At 56.0% G+C, this 26,982-nt stretch overlaps 1 protein-coding gene across 2 annotated transcripts in view; it reads right to left on the reverse strand.

Moving 5' to 3' along the window:
• Positions 1 to 26,982, reverse strand: part of CORO7 (coronin 7) — a 184,473-nt gene that overhangs the window by 102,587 nt on the left and 54,904 nt on the right. For both annotated transcript variants that reach the window (XM_048867848.2, XM_048867847.2), the window contains exons 8-9: positions 10,479 to 10,565; positions 8,534 to 8,616 (exon numbers count right to left, since the gene is read on the reverse strand). In XM_048867848.2, coding sequence (XP_048723805.2) covers positions 8,534 to 8,616; positions 10,479 to 10,565 — 170 coding nt within the window. The remainder of the gene's footprint in view (positions 1 to 8,533; positions 8,617 to 10,478; positions 10,566 to 26,982) is intronic.

Genomic DNA, 26,982 nt, shown 5'->3' on the forward strand with positions numbered 1-26,982 from the left:
CCCCGAGCCCCACTATGGCAGGGCTAAGTTTAGCAGTGACACACCTGGGTCCCAGGCCTGGCAGAGCTCCTGCACAGTGAAACCCAGCCCTGTTCTCCAGGCCCTGCCGAGGCCTCTTAACACTTCCCTCAAAAGCAAATAAGAGCTTCCCAGCACCCCCCATGCCCACGCCAACTTCTCCCCTCCAAGCCGCTTCCCTAGCGGAACAGACACACCCAACGCCAATGCTGCTCGACACTAGGTTAGTGAGTGCTCCCTTGCCTGCTGGGCCCCGCTCTACCAGTCAGCACCTACCAGCTTCCTGGGGACCGGTGCACAGAGAAGAGCGGTCGTATGCAGAGCAGGCTGCAGCGCATAACTCATCGGCCCCCTCTGGCCATTGCTCCGAGGAGGGTTTCTGGGCTGCCCTCAGGCCATGCCCAGCCTGGAACCCCACAGAACAGGACCAAGTCCTAGAGGGAGCCAGCTGCGCTTAATGTTAGCCCCCTCGCTTCTTCCTCAAACTCTCTGGCCGGTGCGAGGAACCAGAGAGGGCTGGCAGTGCCAGGCAGTGGTTCCTGGTTCCCTAAAGGAGGTGTCAGTCACTTCTTCCTGGCCTCACATGCTCCCCTCTGCCCAAGAGGAGCACACAGACAGTGCCCAGGGGACTAAATGGGCCACTCCCTGGGCACCAAGAGCTTTGGCCTGCTTCACACAGGGGCAAGGCTGGCCCCCTCCTGTTTCCTCCACCCAGAGTGACTGCCCCAAACTCCCAGTGACTAGCCCTGAAGTCAAGCCAGACAGTGTGGACAGATGGGGTCTCTTCACTTGGTGGCTTCTGAAGATGAACTGACCTTTCAACTGTGGTTTCCCCTGTCCCTGTGGCCTCCTGGTTAACAGTAGCCAAAGGCACTTCATGAACCAGGGCCATACCTGAGGAATCCTGGGCCCTGTGGTTGGGAAAGGGCTGTGGGGCACTTTCCTTGTTGTGCCTTGCAGAGGCAGGGCAATTCCAGCTGATTTTCCTCAGCTAGCAATAATTGAACCAAGGAGAGCACAGGGAGAGAGCAGGGACCCACCCAGAACGCACCTGCCCCCACCTGGATCTTCACTTGGGAGGAAGAGACTCCAGCAAATTTCACAAGAGAACCAATTGCCCTGAGGGAAAGAGGCTGGCAGGACACAGTGGCTGTCCTGTTGCTCACCTGATGAGTGATCTAAAGAACTCAAAGCCACCTCACAGCGATTTTACAATTACAGGTGAGTAAGCCTAACTACAGTACCAGGCACGTTGGTTGGAACTACAGTAAAGAACAGAATTGTCAGATGCATAGATGAACATGATTTGTTGGGTAAGAGTCAACATGTTTTTTGTAAAGGGAAATCCTGCTTCACCAATCTACTAGAATTCTTTGAGGGGGTCAACAAGCATGTGGACAAGGGTGAGCCAGTGGACATAGTGTACTTGGATTTTCAGAAAGCCTTTGACAAGGCCCCTCACCAAAGGCTCTTAAGCAAAGTAAGAAGTCATGGGATAAGAGGGAAGGTCTTCTCATAGATTGGTAACTAGTTAAAAGATAGGAAACAAAGGGTAGGAATAAAAGGTGAAGTTTCAGAATGGAGAGATAAATAGCGGGGTTCCCCAGGGATGTGTACTGGGACCAGTGCTGTTCAACATATTCATAAATGATCTGGAAAAAGGGGTAAACTGTGAGGTGGCAAAGTTTGCAGAGGATACAAAATTGCTCAAGATAGTTAAGTCCAAAGCAGACTGTGAAGAGTTACAAAACTGGGCAACAAAACGGCAGATGAAATTCAATGTTGATAAATGCAAAGTAACGCCCACTGGAAAACATAATTCTGACTGTACATGCAAAATGATGGGGTCTAAATTCACTGTTATGACTCTACAAAGATATTGGAGTAGTGGATACTTCTCTGAAAACATCTGCTGAACGTGCAGTGGCAGTCAAACAAGCTAACAAAATGTTAGGAACCATTAGGAAAGGGATAGACAATATGACAGTGAATATCACAATGCTATTACTACATCAATCCATGGAACACTCACACCCTGGATACTGCATGCAGGTCTGGTCACCTCGTCTCAAAAAGAGACATATTGGATTTGGAAAAAGTACAGAAAAGGGCAACAAAAATGTTTAGGGGGATGGAACAGCTTCCATATGAGGAGACATTTAAAAGATTGGGATTGTTCATCTTGGAAAACAGACGACTGAAGGGGAATATGATAGAAGTCTATGAAATCATGAGTGGCGTGGAGGAAGTGAATAGGGAAGTGTTATTTACCCCTTCACATAACACAAGAACCAGGGATCAGTCAATGAACTCAATAGGCAGCAGGTTTAAAACAAACAAAAGGAAGTATTTCTTCACACAATGCACAGTCAACCTGTAGAACTCCTTGCCAGGTGATGTTGTGAAGGCCAAAACTATAACAGGGCTCAAAAAAGAACTAGATAAGTTCCTGGAGGCTAGGTCCATCAATGGCTATTAGCCTAGATGGTCAGGGATGCAACCCCATGCTCTGGTTGTCCCTAAACCTCTGACTGCCAGAAGCTGGGACTGGATGACAGGGGATGGATCACGCAATAATTGCCCTGTTCTGTTTACTCCCTCTGGGCACTTGGCACTGGCCACTGTCAGAAGCGAGGATACTGGGCCAGATGGACCATTGGTCTGATCCTGTGTCTGTTCTTATGATATTAGTTTTCACCTAGTGCACGGCTTGCCCAGCTCAGTTCAGTGGGGAAAAGGATTCCACTTGGACCATCAGGCAGCAGAGAATTTTGTAAGGATATAGCCAGTCATAGAGTCCCCACACAGCTCTGCCGATGCACCTCAATCCCAACCTGAGGCCCCCCCCACTATCCTAGCCCAGGCTCCCCACATAGCTCTGCCGATGCCCCTCAATCCCAACCTGCAGCCCCCCGCCCCACTCCCCACTATCCCAGCCCGGGGCTCCCCACACAGCTCTGCTGGTGCCCCTCAATCCCAACCCGCAGCCCCTTGCTAGCCCAGCCCTGGGCTCTCCACACAGCTCTGCCAGTGCCCCTCAACCCCGACCCGCAGCCCTTGCTAGCCCAGCCCTGGCCACTCTTGAGCAGAGACGCTGGACAGGTCACAGCGTGAGGTAGTGGTGTGACGTGGACAAGCCAGCGCTACGCTGAGACACCAAATCCCATTTCACGGGCAACCCAGGCAGGCCAAGAAGCTGGCTCCCTGAAGGCACAAAGTGGGTGCAGCTGTGTGAGCCCCCCCACTTCAGTCCATCACAGGCCACCTACGCGGAGGCCCCTCCAGTCCAGTCACTGACTGCAGCTAGCACCTTGTCTGCTCAGCCCTCGGCACCGCGGACCCAGCACCAGCCCAAGGAGGGGTCTTAAGCTGGGGGTTTTCAGCAGAAGAAAAACAGCATTTGCTTATCACATTTGCAAGTAACAAGCCAAAACCCTGCACTGGTTTGTCATTTCAAAGAGTTTTAGAGGGAGAGGGGGAGGGAGGAATGGAATCTCGCCTTCCTATTTCAGCTCAACTGCACTGCTTTCTAAAAAAACCCATCCCACCCTCAGTTCTGCAGTGTGCATCCCGGGGGGACAGAGCCCCTGGTTTACCCCTCTTTAATCAGTTCGCCTCCTGACCCCTCAACTGCTCCCTCCCTCCAATTCTTTTTATCACCTCTGATTTCGATACTGCTGTGCCCCTATGAACCCCTGAAGTGACACACAGATAAGAGCCGTGCACACAGCCTGCCAGTCACATTCCTCCAGTGCAGATAAAGCCCAGCAGCCAAAATAATCCCAGCCTGCAAAAACATAGCCATGGAGCTGGAAGGCACTTCTGGATCCAATTTAGAAGCTGAATTCCAACCCGCCCCTCAGCTGCCTTCCTTAGCAATCCACGTGTGCACACTAGCAGGGGCTGGGGGAGGCCTCGCCCTTTGTGCACTGGGCTTGCTGGATTCTAAGTACAGATATTAGATCCATTCTGCACAGCAGCAGCGGGTCTGGATTGAGGATTACTAGGGCTCATAAATCCAGAGTGGTTCTAAAGGGCCTTGAAACAAGGATCGGTTTAGGTGCAGAGGCAGATTTCTGGGGTCAGCAGCCAAAGGAACATTCAGAGATCTTTACTAATGCAAATTTCTTGTACTAAGACGAGCTCCTTAGCCAGATCTGCAATTGACACAAACAAGCAATCCTTTACTGGGATGTGAGTTCTCAATGGGGTGTTATAGAATAAGGACTGAGCAATAGAATACACAAAAGACAGCAGTGCCCAGCACCCTTGTGCGTGCGGGTATGTGACACCCCTGGGTGCCCGCAGGAAGCACCCCAGGGTGTGCAAGGAGGATGCCAGGCAGCCAGCTGAGCGACAGTAGCAATAGCAGGGTGCCCAGTTATGCTGGGCATGGGGAGCAGAGGTTCCAGCCACCCCAGCAGCACAGAACAGCCTGCAAGGGAAGCGGTGCTTTCCAGGAGGTAACTGGGGAGAGGCCTCGCTAACAGCATCTTCCAGCCGCTGGCTGAGCTGTGAGGTGGCTGAGCCAGCAGCTCCTGACATTTCTGGCCCCGTGCGCCAGGACCCAGCTTCCTGCTGGGCTGTGCAGACACCTGGCAAATTATGGGCTTCAGTGTGATTTTGGAGGGCATTTCCTTCCCTCCCTCCTGCTGGAGCCAGGAGGCCCCTCGGAGCAGGAGCCTCGGTGCCATACTCTCTCGCCAAGCTATTTCCTCTGGCCACTCCAAGGGGCGGGAGACGCCAGCATGGAGGTGACAGGAGATCTCCAGGCAGCAGGCGAGATCAACCTGAGTGGTGCCCGTTCCTATAGCCTGGCACCTACAGTCAGCACCCTCCCAGCGCCCCCTTGTGTTCCTGCAGGGAGCGGCGGAGCTGGCTCTGACAATGACGGGGATCCTCACTCAATTAGCCAAAATCCAAACGTTTCCACCCGTTCTAAGTCGCACAGAATGATTCTCCACTTCCAGACGCCACTCCTCGCACGCCAAGGGAGGCTGTCTAGAAAGAGGGCCCACCAGACCCATAGAGCACAAAACAGCTATTCTGATTGTTTCAAGCATTAGTGGATGTTTTGGATCTAACCTTCCTCCAGCTTTGGGCGCCCCAACCCAAAGCCTTGTGCTCCTCAATGAGACCCACAACACCGAACGCACCCAGCTAATTTAAAGATGAATGTTAACTCTGAAGTGTAATGATGACCTTTTATGTGTCAGCTATTTCACTGCTGATCAAAGCACACAAGAAAGGAGAGACCATCTTTGGTTTGCTGTGAGGGGCAGCTTGAGTTCTCGAGTGCCCTGGCTTGTGGGTGGAGCCTGGGCAAGCAACCCCCATACTTCTGACCCCTGAATTCAGGGAAGGAATGATTTGCTGTGCAGCCTCTCCCGTCATCCCCTTTAAGCACCTGCAGTGAGATCTGCCTAGAACAGACACTAGGGATGTAGTGCGGGGGAGTTAGAATGATGAGAAGTGAGAGAGATGAATGGGAGAGAGCGAGATCACCTGAGACCAGTGTCCAGCCTGAGACAGAGCCCCCAGGAACGGTCACTGGGTTGACACAGCAAACAGCCCAAGTCCTACTGCCCTGCACCCACCTTTTCCCTCCTGCACGGTGGGGCAGGGGAGAGCTCAGCCCAAGGGCCCATTCTTCCTGAAGAGCAAGGGGGGCAGCTCCCAAGGTGACCCATGCCAAGTGATGACTGATGGATGCACCCCAAACGCCTTTCAACAGGAGGGAGAGTCCAGCCATGCCTTCCTCACAACTCCCAATCCCCACAGATGCCTCATTCAAGGCACCCGCTAATCATTGTGCTCCCAGGGCTGCCTCCCATCCTGGCCAAGGCAGCAATGCTGTGCCCAGGAGATGCAGGGAGGGAGCAGGGAGAGCCACTGCTAGGGGACGAAGTAGGATGATCCTATGCCGCTTGTGTCAGGAGCTTCCTGACAGATGGCAGCCCTTGCTGCTGTGCTGTGCTGGCGGAAAGCTGCCAGCATGGGGGGGGAGAGGGGGCTGAGCTAGCCGCCCTCCCTTGCAACGCCAATTCACCACCCCACCCCCGGTGCCACAGCCGAGTCTGCCCTGGCTCCCCCCACGCACGACAGGCGCATCTGACCTCTCCTGGAATGGGCACTGTGCCAGGCAGTGATCAGCTGTATGTACACTGGGGGCTGCCCAGGGACACACTACCTTTCCCCTCTGCTGCAGCCAGCCCCAGTCATTGCTATCCCAGACGCGGGGCGGGTACTGACCAGCATCCAGACGCAGCCCCACGCTGGCCATCCTCCAGCCACTGAAGATGGCAGAGTCTAGCACACTCAGGCCCAAGCTCCATCCTAAGCATGGGGAGCGGAGGGAGGGGGAGATACTGTATCCATGCCAAGATTCCAAGGCCAGACAGGATCAATCTGACCTCCTGTAGGACCCGGGCTGTTCACCTTTGGACTGTGGTCCCTGCAGAGGCTGAGATTGGTGAGGCATGGTGCCAGATGCCTTGGCCTGCCTAGCACCCATGACCTAGCTCCCCAGCAGCCTGGTGTAGAGGAGCACCCAGCATGGCCTGGGAGGCCTGGCTCGGAGTGAGCAAGCGATAGAGAAATAAACTCAGACGTGTACCCAGGGGAACCCCCCACGCTCCTGCCTGACTCTCTGTCTCCAACTTCAAACAGGGGAACAAATCCTGGATCTACAGGCAAGGAGCTACAGGGTGCCCATCTGACAGCCCAGCCAGAAGGACAGGGAGGAAGCCATTACCACGGCCTGCTGGTGATGGAGCAATGGGAGCAGAGCAGATCAGCAGCCCTTGCAAGGCTAGATGGTCACCCAGGAAAGCGGAGATGTTCCTGAAACCCATGGGACCCAGCCCCATGCCCATGTATGGCCCTGCGCACCAGCGGGACAGAGCAGCAGGGTAGCAAGGAGATGGCATGGGAGGCAGGGTCTGCTCAATGGACCCAGTGTTAACTCAGAAATTGCAACTTCTCATTAGCACAGAGAGCCCAAGTGTGCAACTGACAAGCAAAGGGAAACCGACCAGCCCTGCTACAATCCCTCATTTGGGGGCAGGGCAAGAGCTCCCTAGCCCCTCCCTTCAGGGTGGATTTTTCTCCCCCGCAGATGAACTTCCTTCTCTAATTGCTGCTCTCTGTAAGGCCATAAATCCAACCTAGCGTGGGAGAGGTCACGCCAGGCTGAAGGGAGCACAGTCACCTCTGCGGTCCCGACGGCGTAGCCGTCTTCACGGCTTTTTTGGGGAGCGCTGACCCACCTAGGCCACGAACGTGCCTTTCCCAAACAGCCCACAAAAGCAGGGGTTGAGCAAACACCATGTGTGCCCCAAATCAATGCGTGTGCAGCGTTAGCGTCACGCCCAGAGTGCCGGCCCCAGAAACAGAGTGGGACACAAGTCACCGCGCGCGTCTCTGGGTGACAGGCAGACACAGTCCCACACAGAGAACAGAGCAGGGAGCTAGCGGTTTGGTTCACTTGCCCCATGGAATCTCCTTTTCTCCAAACATCCAACTCCCTGCATTTCCCAGACACCAGCACCTTCCCCCAGCTGAGTGCCCCCACTGGTGCCACTCAAGTGCAAGGGTCACCAGTGACTCGAGCAGGGGCTCCCCGACCCTGCCCAGCATTCCCAACAGAGGGGGCAAGGGGTGGGCATCATCCCTGGGCACTTCCTCCAGCACTTCCAGTCGGACTGAACTTCGTGGTCCTACATAAGCCACTCCCGGGGCGAAGGGGAGAGAAGCCAGGTAGCTGGCTCCAGGGAATGGAGGACAATCTGACTGCAGCCCGCTCCTGGAGCCCACTCTTCATCCCACACAGCCGGGCATTGCCAGGAGAGGGGAAGCGATCGCACATCTGGAGCACTAGGGGTGGGTCAGCGAAGGGGGCTGGGAGTACCGGGGCTTTCCCAGAGGGCGGCCAGCATCCGCTCATGCCCAGTGCCAGCAACGCCAAGTTTACAAGCTACCGCACGCATTTTCACTGCCTCTCGCAGCAGGGGACTCTAGACACAGGGGTGGGCTGTTGGCCTGGCTAACACCACGCCCAGAGTCTGCTCAGGTCCCTTCATGGGTTGCACCAACCATCTTCTGTGCCCCCCCAACTCCAACGGTTCAACACCAACCCAACACTCCTTCCCCTTCCTGCTCCGGCAGCTCATACCAGCTCCAGGGCCTGCCATAGGCCCCAGCCTGCTTCCTGCAGCTCCCCCAACCTTTGTCCGTCCATCAGGCAATCGCCTGCCCCTTTCCAGCTGGGGCTGATCATCCCCCACCCAGGCCCAAGCTTCCGGGCTTGGAGGGACTCTGACCCCAGGCCTGGAAAGGGGCTGGCTGCCTTGTTACAACGGGCACGTCTCACTGGGAACACCCCTCCTGGCTCGGCCAGATGCAAACCAAACCCCACACGGCACAGACCGAGCTCAGAGCCCCCCACCCCAGTAACCATCAGCAGCACGTCCCCTCACGCCACCCCCAACACCGGGACCAGGGGCCACGCTCCTACCCTGGGGAGGTGTCCAGCGTGACGGAGACAAGCGAGCTGCTGAATCGCCGTGTGTCCCACAGCTTTACCTCACGCTCCCTCATCTGCAAGAGCAGAAAGACACATGCTTACTGGTTGTGTACATGTACACATACAGACACTCACACTCACAGATGCACACACACACATGCGCATACAGACACACGTGGCCAGGTGCTGGGCTGCTTTGGAGGCTTTGCACCGGTGGCTGCTGCAGCCAGACGTGGCAATGAGGCGGCCCTAGAGGCACAGGCAGTCCAGCAGGGGACCCTGGGGGCGGCCCAGTGAGATCAAACCAGACCCCTTCCCGGCTGGGGAGCGGCTCCCCCTGCCGCAGGCCCACACGCAGACATGAGCAGCTGCCATGGAAGCTGCAGGCCAAATGGCAGCTGGCTTCGAGGAGCAGGGACTAGAGCCGGGGGGCTGCAGGGCTAGGGTTTTCATGCTGAACCCCCAGCAAGGGGACACAAGCGGGAGCCTTTTCGTGGGGTGAGACACCAGGGAACCACCCCCTGCATGGGGCTCAAAAGCAGAGAGGTCCGGACAAAAGTGAACATGGGCGACCCCAGTGCATCCTGGACGGGCACAGGGGAGCCCTGGGCTATGCTGTGGGGGGAGCAGGCAGCAAAAGCATGCAATCCTCTTTCCCTTTCTAAAAGGGACAGGCAGCCTGGGCAGGCAGTCATGCACCCCCTTCCCCCCTGAGGAGAGGGGACCCCGATAAGGTGCATTGCATCTGTACTGCATTCAGGGGAACATGCTCCCTAGACAGCGAGGGCTTTGCCTGGAGCCCTCTCCCTGCATCTGATCAGCCTTCACGTCTTCCGCGGCACATGGCAGGCTCGGCCCGCCCAGCAGGCACTGTTCCGAGAGGAATCCATCCCCATGGATTGCACTGGTAGAGAGGCATATACCCAGGGGTGAAGCCATCTTCAATGCAGCACTCAGTGGTGCCGAGGATGGGCAGTGGGGTCAGGGGGGCTGGGGGAGCTGGGAGGTGATGGAAGCCGACTCCAAGCCGTCTCTCTCGAGCCTGCCCCGGCTGCTGCTCCAGTGGGCAATGGTGAGCCTGCTCCCCTGGGCTCACTGCTCGCTTGCATGCCACAGGTTGGGGTTAACTTCTATTCCCAATGGACTTTGTCACTTTCCCTAGCTCCATCCTGCTAGCCCAGGGGTTGCAAATATGGGCATGGTGATGGGTCAGCAGCTGTTGCTCTGTGCACAGGCTGGCGGGAGCGCTCAGATCCCAGCACGCAGGCTGTACCCAGAGTAACCGCCTGATACATGGCCCTGCAAGCAAACGGCTGAGCTCACAGGCTTTTGCTTGCACTTGGCCACTGGGGACAGAGCTCAGCACTAGCTCCCCGCTCAGCACACCCTGCTCCAACGCAGCATGGTCTCGGCCACGCTAGCCCTTCCCACAAGTCTCCTCCTGGTGTGCTCCGAGCAGCGCAGCTCCACACTGTGGCATATGGCAGAAGCAGGCAGCGCAGGGGAGCTGGGCATGGTGTTGTCTAGTCCTGCTCAGAGCCCTAGTCCCCCTCAGATCTGCAGGTTCAAATCCCGGCAGGGTCACTTTGTCTCCTCATTATTCCCTGGTGGTGAGAGCTCCAGGCAGCCCCTCAGAGGGGAAATGACAAAGTGTCGGCCTGGCTGTTTTACTTTGCCGCTACCGCTGCCAGGGAACTTGTAAAGCCCAGGAGGTGGGCGCAGCGCGTTGCCAATATTGTGCTTGCTCTCGCTCCATGCAAGATGTGGTAGGCAAGCTGGCCTCCCCTATAGAACCAGCTTCCCCTCAAAAGATGTATAGCGTGACCGGCAGGACCCACGGCACCATCTGCACAAGCTCTGCAGGAACAAGGCGGCGGAAAGCCCCAGTGAAGGAACAATCCTAGCTAAGGGCACCGGGGCGAGCAGGGGGCCATACCTGGCTGAATCCTACTGAGAGGACGTAATCGCTGGTGTTCATCCAGAGCAGCCTGGAATCCTTGTTGTTTGCGTGACCCTGGATGCTCTGAAAAACACAAAGGAGACCCAATGATCACTATTTGCACAGCACCAGGGGTGTGCAGAGCTGTGCTGTACAGTGACTGAAAAGGGCACCCCTGGGTCTTTCCGGGACTCAATTTACACCCGAGTTTGATCTGCCAGCCCTGCATAATCAGGTTCGGAACCAAGAGCCGGGCCGGGTTCCTCACGTCTCGCTGAGCCCCACTAATGAAGTCTCTCCTGTGACCCTCACTGGGTTTGCACACACACCGCTGAGCTCCCCACGCAATGCTCCTGCTGCTGCATGAAGAGGACCAAGCCTCAGCTCCTTCCCCCGAGCTGGGCTGGCCGCGCGGGCCCACGGGAGACTAACGGCACAGCTGTGGGCCGGTTTCACACAGTCACTTTTCCGAGCAGCAAGTCGTTGGTCAGTCTAACTCGGGAGGATGTCCTATTCCCAGTGACAGGAGCACAGCTGGGCGCAGCGGGGCTGGGAAGCACTACAGCCCCCACTCTGCACCCTGTCATCTCTGGTCATGGTGCAGGAGATGGGGCGAGGGGAGGGGAGCACTGGCAGGAGGTTATGCCACACTGGCCGTGCAGCCCCTGCCCAGGGACATCTCCAGCCAGAGCAGTGCCGGCCAAGGTAGTGCAGCGAGGTGGGGAACAAAGGAGCTCGTTTCATCCTAGGACTCTGAAGATGGTATCTTAGCCCAAGCCCAATGCAAAGGCCTTTTCTACTCAGCCAGCCCCAACACACACTGGGCCCCAGGCATGGCCAGAAGCTACAAAACCCTGTAGGTGGGGGGGCGGGGGGATCTGAGCAAAGGCCAGGGAGTTAGGAATCCCTGCATCTCAGTCCTGACTTGCTGTGGCTTTGAGCAAAGCACAACCTCCGTGCCCCAGTTTCCCCAGTCAAATACTATTCCCCTAGCTCGCAGGACCGGCGAGGGATAATGTTTGTGTAGTGCTTTCAAGATGAAAAGCCCGAGTTAAAAAGCCTGTTTCTGCTCTGAGAAGTGACTATGTGAAACGGCCCCTCCCTGCTCGCTTGTGCACACACCAGCTCACCTGCCCATCAATGCAACCGAAAACAGCTCTGTCTGCTTTGTCCCCTGTTGGCTCTGTAGGGCCAGCCTGGCTCTGGGGGTGGGGGGTAGGAGGTGCTGGAGTCTATAGGGATGGCAGAGACAAAGCCAGCTCAGTTGGTGCATGTGGAAGGGCAGCTAGAGTGTTCCAGAGCTCTCTCCTGCCTTCCAGCCAGTACAACCTGTGCAAACCAGGGGCATGGCCTGGGCTCACAGGTCTCAGGGAAGGCTTCCTGGGGTTCCCAGGCCACGAGGAGGGCCTCTCCACGCCCTGGCAGAGACCATTTTTGTTTATTGCCAGTTGAACCCACTCGATCCAGAAGCAATCAGACGTGGACACCCTCCCTCGCCACTGCTGCTGTTTCTAAAAAGTCCCTTTCCAGAGGAAGGGCAGAGGATTAGCTCTTGTTAACCAGCTCTGGCTGGCTGCCACTCGGCAGACGGACCCCAGCTGGGCCCTGCGGTTATCCGCATTCCAGCGGGACGGATCAGCTGGTGCCCACCCCCATTACGCACCAGACGCTGGTTTCCTAGATGCTTATTGAGAAATTTCCAGTTGTAAAAAAACCCAAACCACTAATGTTTTAAGCGCGTCAGGGAAAAGCAAAGGCCCCTGCCATGGCTAAGATGGGAATGCAACTTCAGGATGCTCCAGACACCAGAAGAGCTCATTCTCTCCCCCAGAAAGCTCCCAGGACTGAACTAGCAATTAAGTAAGAGGCCGGCACAGCTCCATGTCATTACACCAAGCGGCAGCGAGCAGACGCCATTCAAATCCACCAGCCCCGCTTAGGCTGGGGCCATCATCTCTGCCAAGCTCCCCTGGCCTGGGCGTGGTCCACAGATTTGTGCAAATGCCAGTGTGGCAGGAAGTGGGGTTGGCACTCTTCCACCTGAACTAGCTCCCGGACATGGTGTCCTGGGGCTGTGCTGCAGTGGGCCATGGTTTACTCAGATGCAAGGTAGAGGTTGCGAGTGCCGGTGCTCAGAGGAGATCCCGGGGCCGACTCTGTCTACAAGCCGCCCAGGGAATCCCAACTCAAGAAGTCCATTTGGCCTACCTGCGCTTTCAGCTGGACACAGAGCTGCCCTGGCATTAGCTCTGCTGAGAAACGGAGTGCACCTAACGCCAGCTCCGGTAGGGTTTGCAGTGCTTGGGGCACCAGCACAGAGCTGGAAATCTAGCATGATCGTCTATCCCTGCCCAGCGCAGGGCTGATAGACATGGTGTTAGAAACCTAAGTGGCACCAGCAGTTCCCTTTGCTTGGGCTCCTGATGCCGCTAGCACCGGCGTTGGCAAATGCACACGCGCCCTCTGCCTAGACACTGCAGGACGGCAAGTCAGCCCCTGGGTCGAGCACAGAGCTGGCAGCAGGAGAGCTGTGCCCTGGAACCCAAGCCCCATGAGCGGCTGCTGCTGGCCCTGCTGGCAGGAAACCAGGGAACGGCTGGGCTCTGGGGGAAGGAGCTGCTCTCAGCTCATTCTGTTTGCAATGGAGGGGGCTGATCGCACCTTCAGTGACACGCAGAACTAGACATAGAATCATAGAATCATAGAATATCAGGGTTGGAAGGGACCCCTGAAGGTCATCTAGTCCAACCCCCTGCTTGAAGCAGGACCAATTCCCAGTTAAATCATCCCAGCCAGGGCTTTATCAAGCCTGACCTTAAAAACCTCTAAGGAAGGAGATTCTACCACCTCCCTAGGTAACGCATTCCAGTGTTTCACCATCCTCTTAGTGAAAGAGATTTTCCTAATATCCAACCTAAACCTCCCCCACTGCAACTTGAGACCATTACTCCTCGTTCTGTCATCTGCTACCATTGAGAACAGTCTAGAGCCATCCTCTTTGGAACCCCCTTTCAGGTAGTTGAAAGCAGCTATCAAATCCCCCCTCATTCTTCTCTTCTGCAGGCTAAACAATCCCAGCTCCCTCAGCCTCTCCTCATAACTCATGTGTTCTAGACCCCTAAGCATTTTTGTTGCCCTTCGCTGGACTCTCTCCAATTTATCCACATCCTTCTTGAAGTGTGGGGCCCAAAACTGGACACAGTACTCCAGATGAGGCCTCACCAATGTCGAATAGAGGGGAACGATCACGTCCCTCGATCTGCTCGCTATGCCCCTACTTATACATCCCAAAATGCCATTGGCCTTCTTGGCAACAAGGGCACACTGCTGACTCATATCCAGCTTCTCGTCCACTGTCACCCCTAGGTCCTTTTCCGCAGAACTGCTGCCTAGCCATTCGGTCCCTAGTCTGTAGCGGTGCATTGGATTCTTCCATCCTAAGTGCAGGACCCTGCACTTATCCTTATTGAACCTCATCAGATTTCTTTTGGCCCAATCCTCCAATTTGTCTAGGTCCTTCTGTATCCTATCCCTCCCCTCCAGCGTATCTACCACTCCTCTCAGTTTAGTATCATCCGCAAATTTGCTGAGAGTGCAATCCACACCATCCTCCAGATCATTTATGAAGATATTGAACAAAACCGGCCCCAGGACCGACCCTTGGGGCACTCCACTTGATACCGGCTGCCAACTAGACATGGAGCCATTGATCACTACCCGTTGAGCCCGACAATCTAGCCAGCTTTCTACCCACCTTATAGTGCATTCATCCAGCCCATACTTCCTTAACTTGCTGACAAGACACTTCCTTGGCTTTCCCTGCCACTGCCCCAGTCACCTGCAGCAGCCCATGGATTAGGTCAGGGGCTCAGTATTAGCCCGCTGGTGCATGAGGCACCTGCCAGTTTTGGAAGCCTGGTAATTGGGCCACTCATGCCCATGCGGGCACAGCAGCATCCTGCATGGCACCATGTGCCAATGCTATGGCATCGCAAGGGAAGGAAGCAGGCTAGTGACCCTCTCTGAGAGGGGATCCCATACAGGTCCTTAGATCCACTGGCACAAACAGAACAGAGATCCCACCTCTTCCCCACCCCAGAGACCACATGCAAAGCCAGTGAGCCACTCCACTCTGCGTGGCTGTACAAGGTTGGAGTGCCTGGACCAGGCGCGCACCATGGGGCAGCACGGCCAGCCAGCAAGCGTAGGGACCATGGGACTCCAGGGCTCCCTGGGGTCGGGGTGTCCTAAAGACTTACAGGCTAACACACGGCAGAGATTTTATTTCCCAAGAGAACAGCTTCTGCCTGCAAAGGCCTTCCCAACATGGCCACTGTCCCCGGGTCTCAGGGAGACCCAGGCAGCCATCACCCCATGGAGCCGCGAGCACCAGTAAGCTCACGCTGCCAACCCCTGCGCTGCCCCATGCTGGACACAGCGATCTGTCCCAGTGAGCGTGGTTGTGTCCTGGTCTCCCTCGGGTCCCACACGCAGCCCTGCAATGTGCCAGGGTGTGGTGGAAGCAGACCATGCATGTGCTGGTTTGCTCCATGGCAGTGGCCCCCGGGCCCCACGCCAAGGGAGAGCACAGCTCGTCCCACTGGGTTTGCTCCAGTGGATGCTCGGTATGGCCCTGCAGCTCCTTGCCCCGTGGGCTCTATCCAGCTCTGAGCGCTGCCCCCTCGGGCGGCTGGCATGCAGCCAACTTTAATGCTTGCCCTTTGTTCTGCAGCTGCCCCCATGGCTTCTCCCTCTCTCCTGCTGGCCCGGAGAGGCAGAGATGGGAGCAGGCCAGGACTGCAGACAGCACAGGCCTGCGGGCCCTTCCCCACGCCCAGCCAGCTCCACCTAGCCTGGCTCCCACATAGCAAGCTGGAGCCTCAGGAAGCAGGTTCTGGGGAAGGAGGAGGAGGAAGCTTGGATTGAGGGCAGGAGGGGGAAGGGGACAGGGTAGCCTGCTGCGTACCCAACCAAGGCATGGGCCATAGTGCCCGGGAGCACCCACACTCTGCCATGGTGACCGCAAAGCATGCAGCTCACTGCTGCCTGGGACGCTCAGCGGAAGCCTGCCCCCAGCCCTCACAACAGGGCCGAAGCCAGAAAGCCCGAGGGGAGGGCAGAAGGGAGCGCTGGGCTCCTGCAGAACCCAGTGCAGAAAACCTGGGCAGCCCCACAACACCCCTCCAAAGCCCGCTCCCCTGTCCACCCCACATGGGATCTCCACAGACCCAACAGACAGGCTTCCAGCCCTGGTAATGCAGCAATACCCTGCCCCCCGGAGCGTCTTCCCTCAAGCACTCTGCAAAGTAGAATCTCCTTCCTTAGAGGTTTTTAAGGTCAGGCTTGACAAAGCCCTGGCTGGGATGATTTAACTGGGAATTGGTCCTGCTTCGAGCAGGGGGTTGGACTAGATGACCTTCTGGGATCCCTTCCAACCCTGATATTCTATGATTCTATGATTCTATGAAAGGGGGCTCGACCTTTCATACTCGGGAACACTGAGGCATGGAATGCAAAGGGATGAACCCGCCGGCACTGGTGGGCTAGCAGATGGGAAAGGGGCAAGCCAGGGAGGGAGCTGTTCACTCCAGCAGAAAGCGGTTTTTGGAAGGAGAGAGGCCCCTTGTGTTACTAAACCAGGACGGGGCCTACAAGGGGAAACAGACAAGCAGGAACTTCCATGTCCATGGCCTAAGGAGTAAGAGGGTGATTAAAGGGGCAGGGCTGGCCCCTTAGGAGGCCCCCTCCCGCCCCATTAGACACAGACCCTCCAGGTGGGGGCACATGGGCAGATCAGTTAGGCCCAATGGTGACTTTATTTAATTAGAAAAGAACAACACATCCGGACTAATCCGAAGGGAAGGGGGTTTCTGCTCAACAGCAGCAGTGATGGTTTGGGGCTCTTTCCCCTCGGGGAGGAAACCTGGAACCAGGGAATTTCCCTCCCACCCCACCCCACCCCCTGTGGTTAACTAGTTACCGTCAACTCGCAGTGTTGCCAATTTAATTGTTTTCCAGTTAGATCAAGCTGTTTTAATTTTCTAGTTGGAAAACAATTCCATTTAGTTGGTGGTTGGAAATCTGAACAGAAATGGAAACATTACTACACCATTTAGAAGCAGATATATGATCAAATACTTGTACCTGAAGAAGAAGAATAGGTTTGAAAAGTCTGAGCAAAGACGAGCTTCCTCACTCGGCTGTGTTTGTTCGGACAATGTCGGCATGTTCGTTTCGGCGATGTTTGCCGACCTAATCGTTTCAAATGATGATTTATCAACAACAATAAATCATCAGACATTCAAATGCTGGTGTTTATTGGTGTTTTATGATGTTTACAATGTGGGGCCGAGAGGTAGCGCCGAATCACCTTGCCAAGGAAAACGAACGAAGCTGGCCACAGGGAGCTTACCTCCTCTTTTGTTAGTGAAATTCCTTGACAGTTTATGCACATACAGAAGGAGTTATCATAATTTCTTGTTCTTGGGACAACTAGATTAGTATGTTTTAGGGACTTGGCTCCAGAATGTTAGATTTGTGACTGGTAAACTTATATCAATATACGTTTCCTAGGAGGCCAAGGTTTTTAAAATGCATTATTTGCCATGGTCATTATCTTGCAGTGGTGCTATCTCAAGAGGTCGTTAGCTCAGGGAGTTTCTGTCCTAAACATTTTTATTATACTATAATTACTTTTTCATAAGTCGATTCAAATTCAATACATTTTAAACATTTTTTGTTTTAGAAATCAAAAATTGTCATATTTTCAAGTTACTGTTTTGTTGTCATACAGCCCGCCCCTATCTTTGCCCTCCTGGTCTCACACCCTGGCGTGCACCCCCCTGCAAATTCAAACACCCCCTCTCCCATCAATCCAGCACCTGGGGATCAGAACAATACACTGGCTGTGAACGGGCAGGGACACTCTCCAGCGCCATTCTGGCCAAGGCCCTGCAGTGACCAGCACAGATGCAGCTGGCGAGAGGTAAAGGAGACAGTTGGCCTCCTAGCAGTGCCCCTTCTCTACACCAAAGGTCTCTAAAGCACGCTCAGGGTCTCAGAGGTGGGACCTGCGTACTGCACGGAGATGGCGCCCTGGGGAACTGGACGGAAAGTGAAAGGAGATTCCTTTCCATCCAGATTTTCCCTAGTGAGCATTTCACATTTGGGGAAGGGTGGGGTGGAGAATCAACCCCCCAACCTCCATCAATTGGACAATGCTGGCACAGGGCCTCCTGTTTCCGCCTACACTCTGGGCCAGACTCCCTGGTCAGCCTACGTCTGCGAGGATGCCCCAGGGTCACCGCTGCTGCAGGCCACAGCAGTTGCACAGGCGAGGAGCATCACGTGGCTGGCTGGGGCCCTCGGCTCAGAGAAGGGAAGCAGGAGGCACCACGGCAGCATTTCAGAATTCAGCGCTCTCCATTTCAGAGTGGTCAGTTTGTCCCTGAATAAAGGTAAGCTTCCCACAGACACTTTTCACAAAAATGTTTTATTCAAAACCCGGTCAAGATGGAAAGTCTTCGGCTAGGCCTAGTGGCGGGCAGCTCTCCCGGGACAGACGTCCTTGTCTGATCCCAGTGAAGGGCCAGTGCGGCTCAGACCGTGTGAGCTGGATTGTGCAGAACTGCCCAGGCCGTTCCCACTGCAGAGATGTTGCCCAGGCCAATCCAATCCACCCTTTCAGCCTGCAGGGTGGCCAGCACAGGCCCGGTCAAAGGGACCCCTCACTGCCAAGTCAATTCTACCACACTTCAGACACAGGGTCTCATTTTACCAGTGGAGTCTCTTTAACCCGGCCTCAGTGCTCCCCCACATTCGAGGCTCGCTCCTCGGTTCAGGCCAGAGCAGTCTAATCCCCGCCACACACCCCGCTCTGCTGGGACTGCCGGACGGCTTTACGGAGCCTCTGGCATGTGGAGAGGAGAGTGGGGTTAGCACCTCTGCATGGACCCAGAGGGAAGGCCGTTAACACCCTGCAGTGTCTGACTCCATAAAGAACAGGTGTGTGGAGCGTGCGGAACGGCTGGGAAAGTGATTTCAAGGAAACGGCTCTTCTGAAGCTGAGAATTGCTTCACGGGACTGGCGCAGGAGCAGGGACAGAGGGATAGCTCAGCCAGCAGCTCCCGACTGTCCTGCCACCTGCTCAGCACCCCGGCAAGAGGGGAAGCAAAAGAATAAGGGGCTTTAATCTGGTTTGAGCATGTGGCGATGCACCCACCCCCACAGGTGCCCCTGGCTCAGCGAGGATCCTGTGAGGATTGCGATGGGAGCAGATCAGGAAGAGGGAAGGGAACCATTCTTACTAAAGAGCAAACTGCCTTTGCGGGAGTGGGGTCAGAGATCCAGGGCTCGGGGAGAAAAGCCCAGAGCCGGGCTAGGAAGAAGTGCCCCCCAGCCTTGGGGAAGCAGGGTTATCCCACAAGGCACAGTCCTTCACATGCAGGCTGGCCACCATTTAAGACCACAGCAGCACAGACTTTACTGAGGCACTGCAATGAGCTGGGTAGAGGAACGCCCATCTGCTCCCACCTCAGCTGGGGGAGAGGTAGACAGCTGCCAAAAGCCAGGCTGAGCCAGCCACAGTCCCATCCCACCCAGGGCTGACGGCTGTGCTGGATCATTCCTCAGCGCCGTCTCCTCTGCATCCATCTGTCACGGAGTCCCTGGGCGATGCTCTGGAACTGCTCCCCATGAAGCCAGTCAGGACTCTGGGGAAGTCTCCTTTCTGTGAGCGGCCTGTCTTCAGGACACAAAGCTCATACAGCTTCCACCTTCCTGCAGAGGTGGAGCATTCAGCATCCTCTGCCCCTCCGTGCGCTTCCCACAGCAAGTCCGCTCAAGCGGGGCTCCTGGGGAAGCCAGAGGGTCCTGCACCCCAACTCCGCATTCAGACGTGACTCTCAGCCAGCCAGTAAAACAGAGGTTTATTAGATGACAGGAACATGGTCTAAAACAGAGCTTGTAGGTGCAGAGAACCGGACCCCTCAGCAGGGTCCATTTTGGGGGGCAGGGAGCCAGACAACCACATCTGCCCTTCACTCCATGTGTCCAGCCAGCCCCAAACTGAAACTCCCTCCAGCCCCTCCTCCCCTGGGCTTTGTTCCTTTCCTGGGCCAGGAGGTCACCTGATTCCTTTGTTCTCCAACCCTTTAGCTCTCACCTTGCAGGGGGGAAGGGCCCAGGCCATCAGTTGCCAGGAAACAGGGTGTCGGCCACCCTCTGTGTCCAGATCCCTGCACACACCTGCCTTCTAGGTCTCTGCAACGATCATACATCCTTACCCCACCTCCTAGATACTTAAGAACTGCCTAGGGGAAACTGAGGCACCCCCACAATATTCAGAGGAAACATTAAGAACAGTCCCACTTCATCACACCATCTCAAGCAGCACCTGGCTGGGGCACAGGAGTACGTGAGCTGCTGCTTCATCTGTAGAGGAGGGCTGGCAGGAACTGTGCCCTGCCTCCATGCCTGGTAGGGGAGACGAAGCTGCTCCTGGGAGCCCCAGCTGTCTAATGAAATGTTCTAGATTGCAGGGACCCTGTCTCCACACAGCCATGATCCTGGGAACATGCAACTTAGCACCAGCAGCTCAAAGGACCTCATTCCCCTCCCGCAACTGGCCACATAAACCTATGCCCCTGAGCTGGGAATCTGTACCCCTCCCATAGCTCACCCCCCAGAAACGGCCAACAGAGTTTACTACTGAGATTAACACAACTTCTTCCTGTCCCAATGGTACATCCTCCTGCACCCCACTAGAGAACCCCTCCCCGGGAGTTTGGGGGGCACTTCCTGACGACAGGGATGAACTGTGTCACTACCCAGCCCTGTGGACCCCACAGAGACGTGCCCAGAGCAGACACACCAGACTCCCGTGGGAGGCATTTAGGGCGGTCCCCCAGTATCGGGCAGAAACAAGGGGCTGCCAGCCCGCTCCCACAGTGGCAAAGAGCAGGTGATGGAGCAGACACACCAGCGCCCATGGGTCTGAGAAGAAAGGGTGACTGCTGCTGGGGTGGCCGAGACGCCAGGCGGTGCAGATGTCACAAGCAAGAGGTGAATGTGCAGGGGGGTGAGTGTGCAGGGATGTGTGTGTGTGCGACTAGAGTGTGCCACAGGATTCTCTACAGCCAGGTCCTGATGGGAAGCAGACTGCATGGCAAACCTCTCGGCAGCCCAGCCACCGGCATGAGCAGCCAGGGCAAGACAAAGCAATTATCAAGTAGGTTCCCCAGTAGCATCTGCCCCCTCCAGGTTCCCCAAGGACTCGGCTGCACTGGCAGGCCCCGAACCCTGGACAATGGAGCAGCCTACTCGAGGGGGATACAGAGCAAGTCCTGCCCTTGTGCCCGCAGGGGTGGGACAAGGGCTCCCCCGGCCTCGGCGGGAAGCAAATGCAGATGGTGTCTGCTGTGCCTGATAGTCAGGGCACCAACAGCTGGAGAGGTGGTGGTGGTGAGCTCCATTCTGTGTGTGTATGCAGCCCTGAGTGCCCAGGATGCTCCCAGCTCAGGTTCTTATACATACTAATAAAGGCCCAGAAATCCAGGGGGGAGAATCCTGGACCCCCCTAGTGTCACCCCAACCAGGAGCCATGGCAGGCTTGTCCCTTCTTCGCTAGTGCCTGGGCTGGCTAATTTGGAGCAGCCCCAGAGGTGGAGTTTCTGCCCATTTTTGGCAGACTGACCCACAGCCTGGAGGGCTCTTCCCTGGCGGGAAGTTTTGCCAGGGTTTTCCTTCTGTTAATCTCAGCCCACTTCTCTCTGCTCCAGCCCTGAACTGGCCCTCGGTGGCACTGACAGCCTCCATGCACCTTGGTGGGCCCCCCGCCAAGCTATCCAGAGTGATGCTCCAGGGCTAAGAGCGGAATCCCAGAGCCAGTGGGAGCCCATGGATGCTCCAGCCCAGCGCAAATCGTTTCTGGCACCCAGGGAGCCTGCTGCGGGGAGGCAGCCCCTGGCTAACACAGGCCTCCAGCCATCAGCCACGCGGCTGCAGGGTCCTGGGCTGCAACAGGCTAAAGAGCGGGGGGGCCCCCAGGGAGGGCAGGAAGAGACGGCGCTGTGAAGGGGGTGTAGATGCTGCATGTCAGTTGCAGCTGTTGACCGCTGAATGGGTGATGGGTCAGTGAACTGGTAACAGCTGGCTGCAGTGAGACAGCGACCACTGCTGCCTAGGAGCGCAGGGAACAAAGGAAAGTCACCAGCTCCCCCACGCAGCCTCCGCTCCCATGGCCAAAGCAATAGCTGGCGGGGAGAATATTGACTTTCCACCTGACAACAGACAAGGGAGGATGGCTGGGACCCCTCGGCCACACGGAGGCTGTTGGGAGCGGGGCCCAGCCCTTCCCTGTGGGAGGGCCAGAGGCCAGGCAGCCGTAGCTAGGACGCAGCCTGAATGCTACACAGCTCTCACCCCCCGGGCCTGGGGCACTGCAGGTTCTATTTACCCACGCTGGGAGCCGAGGGCGGCAGCCGGCTCACTGGGAAAGAGAAAAACGTCAAATCAGCTCCAAAGTTTACAAAAAAAGAGAAGAATCCCACACATCCTCGCCAACTTCCTATCCCATCAGCTGGCTCTCCGCCCCCGCCCTGTTGAAGCTGCTTTCCCCGTTGTCGCAGGGAAACTTCAAAGCCAGGAGATCAGCACAGCCATGCCAAAAATCCCTCCCCCTCGCTCGTTTCCCCTGCCTGCTCCTGCTCTGCCAGGGCTGAGGGAGGGGGAGCAGCTACTCTCCTCTGCATGGAGCACCCAGCCTGCTCCGGCCACTGCAGCAGGGAGCTGTGAGTGAAGCCCACAGACCCAACTCACTGCAGGAGCCAGTCACGCACTTGACCCCTCTGGGCGTCAGGTTTTCCCTCTTACATGGGATGGCTGCTACAGCCACAGAAATCACCTCATCCACTAGCTGCAGTTGAACACACTGGAGTCTCAGGTTTCAGAGTCTCAGTGAGCCAAACCTGCACTGGGCACCGGGAACAGAATGAGCTCAGCACAAGCTCTGCTTGTGCCCTTGCGGCTTTTGCACCTCAATCCCTACAATCGGTGGCTGGGTTACCCATCTCCACCTGTGTAACTAACGTGTTATTGGCACAGGTAGGCACAGGATACTGCATGTACATTCTTCCCGGAGACAAGCCACTGTAAAAATAGCACCTTCTTATTTCTTTTGCTTATCAGGTGTGATGCTCACCACGCCACCTCAGCAGAGCCCTCTGATGAGCATCAGATCTGGGCAGAGAGCAGATGGCAGCAATGGGAGACAGCATCTGTCTTTGCCCACAGGGGTGAAGGTTGGCCGCATACGGACCCTGACACGTTCAGGAGTAGCGTGGCAAAGCAAAACCAGGCACACGCATAATCGGAAGATTGGTCTGCAGCTGGCATCAGAAACTTTCTTCACACCACGTTGATGTCACGGAGAAATCTGGGCAGGGCGAGTGGGCCCACACCAGGCGCCTTGCCGACAAGCGTGCTCTTGGGTGGTCAAAGAGGCCTGCGTACTGTGGTAGGCTTGTGTTGGCTCTTCGCAGCTATTCCAGCTGCAGCATCCTCATGCCGGCCGTGTGGAGGAGCCACGCTGCTTAGCATGGGAGCCGCAGTGCTAACATGGGTCGAATGGTCCCAGTGACGACGCACATGGTTGAATATTAGTTGTGTGTCCCCAGCTTGCCGTAAGATGAATGGAGGTCGATGGAACACAGTATTCTGCTGAAGAAAACCTTCTTATTTCGCAGACCTGTCCCCGATGCTTCCTGCCAGCAAATGGCCAGCAGCCATTGCAACCCTGGAGACTCAAACGGCACATCTATTCAGCCTAGACCAGCCTGAGAAAAAGGCACGTGGGTGGCTGTCACGGGAAGAGATTGCTAGCTTCTCTGTGCGGGGCTGCACAGCCCGGACAGGCCTCAATTGTTCTTCAGAGTCTCCATCTCCATCCATCTCTAGCTGTTACAGCTGCAAAGAAAAATTCTCCAAGTGTAACCTGAATGAGATCCAATGTGCAGCAATTTCTGCCCGAGTTTGTAGAGAGCCTGAAACAATAGTTCTGAGGCATGAGCTGTCCCACTGGTTTCAGCAGGATGCCAATGATGACCGCAGAGTAGACACTGACTATTTCATTGTTCAGGGCATGTAAGGAAGGAGAAGAAATACACTGTGAAGAGCTACACAGCCCCCTGCCAGTGCTCCTTTTGAGTAGGCCGGACCACTGCAGCAGGGCATGACTGAGCTGAAGGAGATGCTGCTTTAGGTGGTCAGGCCCCAGCCCTGGTGAGGAGCATGGTACAAACATCCCCATTCGATAAGCCGGGAATCTGGTGTGAGCAGGCCTCACCTGCCCCATTGCCCTGGGCTGGAGCAAGGCTGTGAAGGCAGGGCGAGCCAGCCAGGGCCGAGGGAAGGAAAACCTTAACCAAGAACTCCCGCATGAGCCTTCAGGGGAGCGGTGGGGGTCCTGATCTCCGAAGACCCTCTGCCCAGTACAGGGAAAGACCAGCTACCATCTAAAGAAAATGAGGGTGTGGATTTAACACTAGCTGGGGCCGACACTGGGCCTGAGACCATAAGGAGCCAGCCATGCTAGAAATACCTATGAGAGAGAGATGGGGAGAGCAGCACAGCGTGAGCCATTCCCACTGCACCTGCCCAGCCGGAGCCTGGCACGGCGGGCCCAGCTGGAGTCTGATCCAGTACCCAACCCTCAGTTCCAGCCTGGGCTTTTTTCCAGGCCCCTCCTCAGCACGCAGCAGGCCCGGGAGGGAGCTGGGATGGTTGCTCATTGCCCTCCCTACCAGGCAGCCGGCCTCCCCTCTCACTCCTCCAGCTTCCCTCAGGGCTCCCAAGGGATGGAGCGCATGCACTGCAAGGAACCCGTGCCAAGGTCTCTCCACAAATGGGATGCTTCCTCCCCTCCCCGAGTCCCTGGGGTAGGAGAGGGCACAGACAACGCACAAGCCCACTGGGCAAATGGGCGGATGAGGGTCAGGACTGCCACGTGTGGACAACAAAGCCCTGTACATGCACACAGCACAGCACGGGCAGCATAGCAAGCTACATGCCCACAGTCCCTCCTCTTCCACCCTCACGCCTGCCCGTTCCCCATGAACGGGGCCCCGCCTGCCCCAGAGGGACCGCCTCCAGCAGGGAGAGCAGCCTGGTGGCCCTTAGCTTCTCCTGAGGCTGCCAGCTGGTGAGGGCTTCGCCCTGAGGCCAGGGACTCATCTCAACAGCTCCACTGGCAGGGGTTTCAAGCTGCGGCATAGAGGCAGAAGGTTGCACATCCCCGTTAACAGGCCCCTTGGGACAGACAGTCACCTCAACACGAGAGCAGAGCAATCTGGGTGCAACCTGGCGAAGCGCTGTCCCCATTCTAGCTGAGTGGGGACAACGATCCCGGACACCCGCAGAAGTGGGTTTGCCATAGACACCAGCCCCAGAGGAGCCGCCTCACCCCAGATGTTCACAGGTCTGGCCTTTGGCCAGCACCGGAAAAGGCGGCATCCCGGGACGTTTCAGTGCTCAGTGGGATGCAGTCCCCCAGCCCCACCGGGACAGATTCCAACAGAGCAGCAAGTGGAGAGCGCATCCTGCCATGACTCTGCTGGCTGGTGCTCAGCCAGAAGGAATCCTGCCTTCCCCACCATCACAGGTCTCCCCTGGTGGCCCCTGCCTACAAACCAGAAGCGGTTCATGTCCCTGTCAAGGGTGGGACAGGCCAGCACATGGGGGAAGCCGCTGCTCTCCAAGCCAGCACTCCATTCAGAGGAAACAGCACAAGGGCCCTGCCTGGTCCCAGTGGTGGAAGGCTCCTGCCCGAATCATAGAATAGAATCATAGAATAGAATCAAAGAATATTAGGGTTGGAAGGGACCTCAGGAGGTCATCTAGTCCAACCCCCTGCTCTAAGCAGGACCAATCCCCAACTAAATCATCCCAGCCAGGGCTTTCTCAAGCCCGACCTTAAAAATATCTAAGGAAGGAGATTCCACCACCTCCCTAGGTAACGCATTCCAGTGTTTCACCACCCTCCTAGTGAAAAAGTTTTTCCTAATATCCAACCTAAACCTCCCCCACTGCAACTTGAGACCATTACTCCTTGTTCTGTCCTCAGCTACCACTGAGAACAGTCTAGATCCATCCTCTTTGGAACCCCCTTTCAGGTTGTTGAAAGCAGTTATCAAATCCCCCCTCATCTCTTTCGCAGACTAAACAATCCCAGTTCCCTCAGCCTCTCCTCATAAATCATGTGTTCCAGTCCCCTAATAATTTTTGTTGCCCTCCGCTGGACTCTTTCCAATTTTTCTACATCCTTCTTGTAGTGTGGGGTGCAAAACTGGACACAGTACTCCAGATGAGGCCTCACCAATGTCTAATAGAGGGGAACGATCATGTCCCTCGATCTGCTGGCAATGCCCCTACTTATACATCCCAAAATGCCATTGGCCTTCCTGGCAACAAGGGCACACTGTTGACTCATATCCAGCTTCTCGTCCACTGTCACCCCTAGGTCCTTTTCCGCAGAACTGCTGCCAAGCCATTCGGTCCCTAGTCTGTAGTGGTGCATGGGATTCTTCCGTCCTAAGTGCAGGACTATGCACTTGTCCTTGTTGAACCTCATCAGATTTCTTTTGGCCCAATCCTCCAATTTGTCTAGGGCCCTCTGTATCCTATCCCTACCCTCCAGCACATCTACCTCTCCTCCCAGTTTAGTGTCATCTGCAAACTTGCTGAGGGTGCAATCCACACCATCTTCCAGATCATTTACGAAGATATTGAACAAAACCGGCCCCAGGACCGACCCTTGGGGCACTTCACTTGATACCGGCTGCCAACTAGACATGGAGCCATTGATCACTACCCGTTGAGCCTGACAATCTAGCCAACTTTCTATCCACCTTATAGTCCATTCATCCAGCCCATACTTCTATAACTTGCTGGCAAGAATACTGTGGGAGACCGTGTCAAAAGCTTTGCTAAAGTCAAGGAACAACACGTCCACCGCTTTCCCCTCATCCACAGAGCCAGTTAGCTCATCATAGAAGGCGATTAGATTATTCAGGCATGACTTGCCCTTGGTGAATCCATGCTGACTGTTCCTGATCACCTTCCTCTCCTCCAAGTACTTCAAGACTGATTCCTTGAGGACCTGCTCCATGATTTTTCCAGGGACTGAGGTGAGGCTGACTGGCCTGTAGTTCTCCCGATCCTCCTCCTTCCCTTTTTTAAAGATGGGCGCTACGTTAGCCTTTTTCCAGTCATCCGGGACCTCGCCCCATTGCCATGAGTTTTCAAAGATAATGGCGAATGGCTCTGCAATCACATCCGCCAACTCCTTTAGCACTCTCGAATGCAGCGCATCCGGCCCCATGGACTTGTGCTCCTCCAGCTTTTCTAAGTAGTCCCGAACCACTTCTTTTTCCACAAAGGGCTGGTCACCTCCTCCCCATGCTGTGTTGCCCAGTGCAGTAGTCTGGGAGCTGACCTTGTTCATGA

The sequence above is a fragment of the Caretta caretta genome, chromosome 10, assembly GCF_965140235.1.
Source record: "Caretta caretta isolate rCarCar2 chromosome 10, rCarCar1.hap1, whole genome shotgun sequence".
Classification (NCBI taxonomy): domain Eukaryota; kingdom Metazoa; phylum Chordata; order Testudines; family Cheloniidae; genus Caretta; species Caretta caretta.